Below are 10,000 nucleotides of genomic sequence, written 5' to 3'. Positions count from 1 at the left end.
CAGAGAGGTAGCGAGAGAGCCAGAGAGAGAGCCAGAGAGAGAGCCAGAGAGAGAGCCAGAGAGAGAGCCAGAGAGCTAGCAAGAGAGCCAGAGAGAGCCAGAGAGAGCTAGCAAGAGAGCCAGAGAGAGCTAGCAAGAGAGCCAGAGAGAGCCAGAGAGAGCCAGAGAGGTAGCGAGAGAGGTAGCGAGAGAGCCAGAGAGAGCTAGCAAGAGAGCCAGAGAGCTAGCCAGAGAGCCAGAGAGCTAGCGAGAGAGCCAGATAGCTAGCGAGAGAGCCAGAGAGAGCTAGCGAGAGAGCCAGAGAGAGCTAGCGAGAGAGCCAGAGAGAGCTAGCAAGAGAGCCAGAGAGAGCTAGCAAGAGAGCCAGAGAGAGCCAGAGAGGTAGCGAGAGAGCCAGAGAGAGCCAGAGAGAGCCAGAGAGAGAGCCAGAGAGAGAGCCAGAGAGAGAGCCAGAGAGCTAGCAAGAGAGCCAGAGAGCTAGCAAGAGAGCCAGAGAGCTAGCGAGAGAGCCAGAGAGCCAGAGAGAGCCAGAGAGCTAGCCAGAGAGCCAGAGAGCCAGAGAGAGCCAGAGAGCTAGCGAGAGAGCCAGAGAGCCAGCCAGAGAGCCAGAGAGCTAGCGAGAGAGCCAGAGAGCCAGAGAGAGATCAATGTCGAGAGATGGAGATAAAGACAGCGGGATGGTCGAGCGCAGAAGAAAGCTGAGTGAAGGAGTGTTATTTCAGACATCTTTTGTTACTCCTACCTTCCTGCTGTCTCTCTGAGTCATTTGACTCCCACCTGCTCTGAGAGAACATGACTGCTTTTCCAGAAGGCACCCTATTCCCTATATACACACACTACACTACTGTTGACCAGAGCGGCAGAACCCTATGAGCCCTGGTCAAAAGTAGTGCACTATAAAGGGGATAGGATGCCATTTTGGGACGCAGCCCCCATGTAGGCGTCTGGCAACAAGGAAGCTATTGATCAACCAATGGCACCATGCTGCTCTGCCTACACTCTACTCCCAAACAAATCAATGTTATCCTTCAGCTTCAACCTACGCTTCTCCTGTGTTCTGCAGCCACAATCAAGGACCTCAGCTATGCGGAGGAGGCTGGCATCAATAAAACAGGTGATAGCCCTCAAACAGAAAATAGCACACATCATATATTTGACATGTTTACAGACATTTCCCCCGGTCAGCAAACAGATGAATATGGGGGGGGGGGGGGGTGGGGGGGAAATTGGACAATCACTTTAGTACTTTGTTGTGAAAATTAACTTGCTTTGTCCAGTTTGGGTGGGGGGGGGCGAGAGGCGATGGACAGGGGATGTTTTGGTGTGAGTGTGTGTCCGTGCGTGTGTAGGTGTGTGTGTGTGTGTGTGCGTGCGTGCGTGCGTGCGTGCGCCTATGCGTACACACATCTATCCTACTCACCAATGCATGAAAGGACGACACAGAGAAGATTCCGAGGCGCCCCATGGCCAGCTTGGTCGGTCTGGAGGCGACGGCTAGCAGGCGTTTTGGGTTGGGCAGCTCCCCTCCCTGCAGACTGGCCAGGTAACAGCGGAACCGGAACAGACCCATGTGGAACTGTTCTAAATTCTGCTCCCACAGAAAGATCTAGAACACACAAACAACAACCCAGTTAAAACGGGGCAATCCAGGATCGGTACATACATCATTTTCTCATGGCCGGTCAGCCCTTGCATCCATAGCTCTGCCTATGAATTTCAAAGTAGTTACACTTCACCAGCCCCATAACTCACATGTTTATCACAACAAGTGGCGGGGTGTCAGTTTTGTTGATGTCTTATTGAATCCCAGATTGACCCTTTAATTGGTGCTCATCGGAGAGAAAGAGAGATGCATGAGAGCCTTTAACAGCTCGTCTGAGCTGTTAGCTGTTATTACAGGATCTAAAAGCGTGGCTGACTCCCACACAAAGTCTCTCCGTCCGCGACGCGTCTCTCTCTCTCTCTCTCTCTCTCGCTCTCTCCCCAACAAAAACCTTTCGTTAGTGGCCCCAAGGAGCCCTAAGATGGTGTCCAAGCCCTTCCTCTATTCTCTGCTTCCAGTCGTGTTGTTTAAAGTGCCACTGACCTGCCTGCTCCCTGCAGCTCTGTAGTCTAATGGCTGCTGTTGACCTGCTGTGTAGCTCTACTAACATGTCTAATGGGATGGTGTTTACCAGGGCACTGGAGCAGCACATTGTCATTATTCATCAGTGTGTCTCCTCTCAGTCACAGTCCTGTACTAGTTGTTGGGCGAGTGGTGCTAGAGCCAGGGTGGAGGGGGAAAGGAGCCACTTCCCTCTGCCAACTAGCCCAGAGAAGAAGGGGGAGAATACAGGATATTCCCTCTGCCAACTAGCCCAGAGAAGAAGGGGGAGAATACAGGATATTCCCTCTGCCAACTAGCCCAGAGAAGAAGGGGGAGAATACAGAACATTCCCTCTGCCAACTAGCCCAGAGAAGAAGGGGGAGAATACAGGACATTCCCTCTGCCAACTAGCCCAGAGAAGAAGGGGGAGAATACAGGATATTCCCTCTGCCAACTAGCCCAGAGAAGAAGGGGGAGAATACAGGATATTCCCTCTGCCAACTAGCCCAGAGAAGAAGGGGGAGAATACAGAACATTCCCTCTGCCAACTAGCCCAGAGAAGAAGGGGGAGAATACAGGACATTCCCTCTGCCAACTAGCCCAGAGAAGAAGGGGGAGAATACAGGATATTCCCTCTGCCAACTAGCCCAGAGAAGAAGGGGGAGAATACAGGATATTCCCTCTGCCAACTAGCCCAGAGAAGAAGGGGGAGAATACAGGACATTCCCTCTGCCAACTAGCCCAGAGAAGAAGGGGGAGAATACAGGACATTCCTCTGTCAGATATGGGCTGGGATATGGACCTGCGTCCCAAATAGCACCCTATTCCAGAGCCCTGGTCAAAAGTAGTGCACTGCATATGGAATAGGATGCCACTTGAGACGCAGCCTGGGTCTGGGAGAGACTGGTGTTTCTGAGGAGCAGGGCTTACTTCTATTCAGTTCAGCACAATGTGTAACCGGACCCTGCAAGCTGCGTGTGCCAACCAGCCAGACAACCAGGCCCTAAACCAGCCAGCCAACCAACCAGCCAGGCAGCCAGCCAACCAGGCCCTAAACCAGCCAGCCATCCCAGCAGACAAACCAGCCAAGCAGGCAACCAACCAGGCCCTAAACCAGCCAGCCAGCCAATTCAGGCCCTAAACCAGCCAGCCAACCAACCAGCCAGCCAGTTAGTCAAGCAGGCAGCCAACCAGGCCCTAAACCAGCCAGCCAACCAACCAGCCAGCCAATTAGCCATCTCTTTCTATCCCCTTCTCCCTCCTTCTCGGGTTCAGTAGCTGACCCAGTGTAGAATTCCTCTTCTTGGTATCAGTCACACCAATGAGCTGCATATCTCCCAACTTCTTCCTCTTAAAGGTGCGAAATTTCTGCTCTTCTAGAGCTGCCCTGGTCAACTGTAAGTGGAAATGTCTAGGAGCAACAACGTCTCAGCCGCGAACACTCACTACCGAGTTCCAAACTGCCTCTTGAAGCAACGTCAGCACAAGAACTGTTTGTCGGGAGCTTCATGAAATGGGTTTCCATGGCCGAGCAGCCGCACACAAGCGAAAGATCACCAAGCGTCGACTGGAGTGGTGTAAAGCTCGCCACCATTGGACTCTGGAGGAGTGGAAAAGCGTTCTCTGGAGTGATGCATCACCCTTCACCATCTGGCAGTCCGACTGACGAATCTGGGTTTGGCAGATGCCAGGAGAACGCTACCTGCCCCAATGCATAGTGCCAACTGTAATGTTTGGTGGAGGAGGAATAATGGTCTGGGCTAGGCCCCTTAGTTCCAGTGAAGGGAAATCTTAATCCTACAGCATGCAATGACATTCTAGATGAGTCTGTGCTTCCAACTTTGTGGCAACAGTTTGGGGAAGGCCCTGTCCTGTTTCAGCATGACAATTCCCCCCATGCACAAAGCAACGTCCATACAGAAATGGTTTGTTGGGTATGAAAGAACTTGACTGGCCTGCCCAGAGCCCTGACCTCAACCCCATCGAACACCTTTGGGATGAATTGGAACGCCGACTGCGAGCCAGGCCTAATCGCCCAACATCAGTGCCCGACCTCCCTAATGCTCTTGTGGCTGAATGGAAGACCACCATAACCTGCTGTGTTCCTCAAGGGTTAGTGCTAGGACCCACTGTCTTCGTTCTTCAAATGCTCCCACTTGGCCAAATCTTCAAGACAACAGTGTCCATTTCCACTGCTCCACAGACCACATACAGGTGTACATTAAAACCAAGCCTGACACGAAATCTGGTCTATGGATGCAGAACAACTTCCTCCAACTCAACAACAGCAAGACAGAGGCCATGCTGATATTCATCCCCCAGCAGACTACCAACTCCTGCAGCGTCCGCCCTGCCATAGACGGCCACATCATCCCCCAACTCCTGCAGCGTCCGCCCTGCCATAGACGGCCACATCCACCCCCCAACTCCTGCAGCGTCCGCCCTGCCATAGACGGCCACATCCACCCCCCAACTCCTGCAGCGTCCGCCCTGCCATAGACGGCCACATCCACCCCCCAACTCCTGCAGCGTCCGCCCTGCCATAGACGGCCACATCATCCCCCAACTCCTGCAGCTTCCACCCTGCCGTAGACGGCCATCTCCCATCTCTCCCTCCCGGTCCAGTATAGTCTTCCTCTTCTTGGTATCAGTCACAGCACTGAGCTGCATGTCTCCCATCTTCTTCATCTCTCTGTCTCTCTCACCTGGTCCAGTATAGTCTTCCTCTTCTTGGTATCAGTCACAGCACTGAGCTGCATGTCTCCCATCTTCTTCATCTTCTCGTCCATGTCTATCTTCTGCTCCAGCTTCTTAATCTCCGCCCTCAACAGACGCACCGTGTCCTCCCGGTGATGCTGCCTGGCAACCGCCGCCGCGCACGCCGAGTGGATGGCCGTAATCCAGTTCTCCAGCTCCGTCTGGCTGCAGGTCTACAGGGGTTAGAGGTCAGAGGTTAGAGGTCAAGGGTTAATGGACAGGAGAGGTGGTCAGAGACAGTCAATAAAGAGCTAATCTTCTGGGTCATAGACACCTTTCACTGTCAACAGCTGCATTTTCATTACCAACAAATGGTTATTGAGTCCTTTACTGAACACTAACAGTATCTACCTCTTCAACTAACATCACACAGAACAGGTCTCTGAAGACAGAAACGGCAGGCCAGGTCTCTGAAGACAGAAACGGCAGGCCAGGTCTCTGAAGACAGAAACGGCAGGCCAGGTCTCTGAAGACAGAAACGGCAGGCCAGGTCTCTGAAGACAGAAACGGCAGGCCAGGTCTCTGAAGACAGAAACGGCAGGCCAGGTCTCTGAAGACAGAAACGGCAGGCCAGGTCTCTGAAGACAGAAACGGCAGGCCAGGTCTCTGAAGACAGAAACGGTAGGCCAGGTCTCTGAAGACAGAAACGGTAGGCCAGGTCTCTGAAGACAGAAACGGTAGGCCAGGTCTCTGAAGACAGAAACGGTAGGCCAGGTCTCTGAAGACAGAAACAGTAGGCCAGGTCTCTGAAGACAGAAACAGTAGGCCAGGTCTCTGACGACAGGAATGACCAAGCAGATTAGAACACTGTACATCTAAGATAGAAAATCAGACCATTTTGAGATCAATTGAGGAATTTTCATTCACACAACAATTCCATCAAGATCAAGAGAGGTGACATAGTGGAGGTGACACAGCCTTCCTGACCAAGGAAGAGGATTGTGTCCCTTAGAGAGTTAGAGGCAACACACACACACACACCACCTACCTGGAAGAGAAAAGCGTCTCCCAGAGAGTTGCTGAGGCAGAAGACAAAGTCCTTCTTGGGGTGTTCAGGTACGGCCTGGACGATACTGTTCTCAGCCCACACCGCATGTTTAGGAGCACTGTTGTGGTCGATCCCCGACCGCCCGTCTGTCTCGTAGAAGAACAGAGTGCATCCTGGGAGAAGACGGGGGGGGAAAAGGAAGTTACTCAAAACCATCAATTGATCAATCACATGTAAGTATATAGCTCTTTTTCCTACAACATTTGTCACAAAGCGCAAAATGCACTGATTTGATAAATATCTATAAAAATGTCGTCCAGTTTTTTCAGAACCTTTCCTGTTGAAAAGTGATATTCCAAATATAAATACAGTAAAGTACACACTCAAGGGTAAAAAATAAATAAAATGTTTTGAGCAAAATAGTTTTTTTTTTTTTTTTAGACAACAGCAGACTTCAAGGTGTAGGGCATTTAATAAGGAGATGGACTGATGGGAAGTGGTGATGTCATCAGCCTCCCCCCTTGCCTGAGGAACAACAGAGGAGCAGTAGAGAACTTGAAATGTGCCTTTTGTTAAGTCAGTCAAGTGTTAAATGATGTGAAAAGGAGACTGGAGTGCCACTTTAATGTGATGTTCATTTCTAGAAAGTAATATCTTTCTTCCTTTAAATATCTTACAGGGGGACATTTCCCTGCAGAAAACACAAATTAAATAAATAATAGCTAGATTTTTTAAATCAATTTAATTCTGCTCTCCAGTGGCCAACAGTAAGTAGTGCAGGCCTGGATTCTCCTGGAGGGAGCACGCATCATCAGAACACTGATGTGACTCTAGAAAGGTGATGTGACTCTAGAATGCTGATGTGACTCTAGAATGCTGATGTGACTCTAGAATGCTGATGTGGTCCAGTCAAGTGAGTTTAAAGGCCTACTCTGTGAAATTTAGATTAAGTCCCAAATGGAACACTAGTCCCTATAGAGTCCACTACTTTTGACCAGGCCCTGTAGTGCACTATATAGGGAATAGGATGTGATTTGAAACATATACAGTCAAGCGGCAGTATCAGTATCACGGGCATTAATAAATACAAATGTACTTTACTGAATACAGTACTAAATTAGATTGAAATACCTCTTCAGAAACTCATACAAGCTGCGTGTTGCTGAAATGTCTTTTAAAGCATCTGTGTGTATGCATATAACAGGGTATGGCTAAGGACAGGGTATAGTAGTAGTAGTAGTAGTAGTAGTAGTAGTAGTAGTAACAGCAGTATCACTAATAGTAGTAACAGGATATAGTAATAGTAGTAACAGGGTATAGTAGTAATAGTAGTAGTAGTAGTAACAGAGTATAGTAGTAGTAGTAGTAGTAACAGGATATAGTAATAGTAGTAACAGGGTATAGTAGTAATAGTAGTAGTAGTAACAGAGTATAGTAGTAGTAGTAACAGGATATAGTAATAGTAGTAACAGGGTATAGTAGTAATAGTAGCAGTAGTAGTAACAGAGTATAGTATTAGTAGTAGTAGTAACAGGGTATAGTAGTAGTAGTAGTAGTAACGGGGTATAATAGCAGTAACGGGGTATAGTAACAGTAATAACAGGGTATAGTAGTAGTAGTAGTAACAGGGTATAGTAGTAGTAGTAGTAACATAGTATAGTAGTAGTAGTAACATAGTATAGTAGTAGTAGTAGTAACATGGTAAAGTAGTAGAAGTAGTAACAGGGTAAAGTAGTAGTAGTAGTAGTAACAGGGTATAGTAGTAGTAGTAGTAACAGGGTATAGTAGTAGTAGTAGTAACAGGGAATAGTAGTAGTAGTAGTAACAGGGTATACTAGTATAAATAATAATAGTAAAAGCAATAATAATAACAGTAATAATAGTAATGATAATAGAAATAATAATAGTACTAATACTAATAAGTCATAATACTACTACTAATAATAATACTAATAATAGTAATACTAATAGTAACAATAATAGTAATAATAACAGCAATAATATTAATAATATAAATAATAATAGTACTACTAATAATAATAAGTAATAATAATAATAGTAATAATAATATAAATAATAATGGTACTACTACTACTACTACTACTAATAATAATAATAGTAATACTAATAATAGTAATACTAATAAAAGTAATAACAATAGTAGTATTGTATATAAACAATAGTAATAATAGTAGTAATAATAATAAGCAACAATAATAGTAATAATAATAGTAACAATAGTAATAATAGTAGTAATAATTGTAATAATAATAAGTAACAATTTACTTGATACCCAGCATCATAACACTTTACGACACAGTCATAACCATGTCATAATATGTTCATAACCCGTCATAATATCTTCATAACCTGTCATAATATCTTCATAACCTGTCATGACCCACATATGTACACAAGCATTATGACCATCATGATCATATAAGCCAGATAGGCCAATCACGTACATGCCCTTATGTCAATCATCGGTCAAAAACAGGGTGTCTTGTCCTGCTCCTGAAATCTAGTCCTGCATTCATCCCAGTCATCAGCAACAGAGCATTGGGGTAGGTGCATGTCTGACATCAATGTGTGCACATTGAATATAGTCAATTTCAGAAAACATTATATAACATACTGATGACAAGTAGGCTATGGTGTAACGGAATGTTTTGCCTTGTGTGGTAGGTTTTGACACTCTTATGTAGGTGTCCATAACCAGCCATAAAATAACACAATATATGTCAAGTAAAGCGTTAGATAGTAGTGTGTATAGATACAGTATATACTGTAGGGTGTATAGATACAGTAGCTGTAGTGTTTATAGATACAGTACATACTGTAGTGTATATAGAGCCAGTAGATAGTAATGTGTATAGATACAGTATATACTGTAGGGTGTATAGATACAGTAGCTGTAGTGTTTATAGATACAGTATATACTGTAGGGTGTATAGATACAGTAGCTGTAGTGTTTATAGATACAGTACATACTGTAGTGTATATAGAGCCAGTAGATAGTAATGTGTATAGATACAGTATATACTGTAGGGTGTATAGATACAGTAGCTGTAGTGTTTATAGATACAGTATATACTGTAGGGTGTATAGATACAGTATATACTGTAGGGTGTATAGATACAGTATATACTGTAGGGTGTATAGATACAGTAGCTGTAGTGTGTATAGATACAGTATATACTGTAGGGTGTATAGATACAGTAGCTGTAGTGTGTATAGATACAGTATATACTGTAGTGTGTATAGATACAGTATATACTGTGGGGTGTATAGATACAGTAGCTGTAGTGTTTATAGATACAGTATATACTGTAGGGTGTATAGATACAGTAGCTGTAGTGTGTATAGATACAGTATATACTGTAGGGTGTATAGATACAGTAGCTGTAGTGTTTATAGATACAGTATATACTGTAGGGTAGGTACCTTTGAGGCAGACCCAGTAGCTGTAGTGTTTATAGATACAGTATATACTGTAGGGTGTATAGATACAGTAGCTGTAGTGTTTATAGATACAGTATATACTGTAGGGTGTATAGATACAGTAGCTGTAGTGTTTATAGATACAGTAGCTGTAGTGTTTATAGATACAGTATATACTGTAGGGTAGGTACCTTTGAGGCAGACCCAGTAGCTGTAGTGTGTATAGATACAGTATATACTGTAGGGTGTATAGATACAGTATATACTGTAGGGTGTATAGATACAGTAGCTGTAGTGTGTATAGATACAGTATATACTGTAGGGTAGGTACCTTTGAGGCAGACCCAGTAGCTGTAGTGTGTATAGATACAGTATATACTGTAGGGTGTATAGATACAGTAGCTGTAGTGTTTATAGATACAGTATATACTGTAGGGTGTATAGATACAGTAGCTGTAGTGTGTATAGATACAGTATATACTGTAGGGTGTATAGATACAGTAGCTGTAGTGTGTATAGATACAGTATATACTGTAGGGTGTATAGATACAGTAGCTGTAGTGTTTATAGATACAGTATATACTGTAGGGTGTATAGATACAGTAGCTGTAGTGTGTATAGATACAGTATATACTGTAGGGTGTATAGATACAGTAGCTGTAGTGTGTATAGATACAGTATATACTGTAGGGTGTATAGATACAGTAGCTGTAGTGTGTATAGATACA

General features: G+C 45.1%; 1 protein-coding gene across 6 annotated transcripts in view; it reads right to left on the bottom strand.

Annotated features, from left to right (window-relative positions):
• Positions 1–10,000, bottom strand: part of LOC139548411 (rho guanine nucleotide exchange factor TIAM1-like) — a 219,770-nt gene that overhangs the window by 114,057 nt on the left and 95,713 nt on the right. For 5 of the 6 annotated variants that reach the window (XM_071358094.1, XM_071358091.1, XM_071358090.1 and 2 more), the window contains 3 exons: positions 5,832–6,004; positions 4,792–5,016; positions 1,421–1,606 (listed from right to left, as the gene is read on the bottom strand). In XM_071358094.1, the coding sequence (XP_071214195.1) occupies positions 1,421–1,606; positions 4,792–5,016; positions 5,832–6,004 (584 nt within the window). Of the gene's footprint in view, positions 1–1,420; positions 1,607–4,791; positions 5,017–5,831; positions 6,005–9,275; positions 9,292–10,000 lie in introns of those variants that run through there. The other variant, XM_071358095.1, reaches the window with a different exon arrangement.

The sequence above is a fragment of the Salvelinus alpinus genome, chromosome 21 (assembly GCF_045679555.1).
Source record: "Salvelinus alpinus chromosome 21, SLU_Salpinus.1, whole genome shotgun sequence".
Classification (NCBI taxonomy): Eukaryota; Metazoa; Chordata; class Actinopteri; order Salmoniformes; family Salmonidae; genus Salvelinus; species Salvelinus alpinus.
This window is presented reverse-complemented; position numbering and strand designations above follow the sequence as displayed.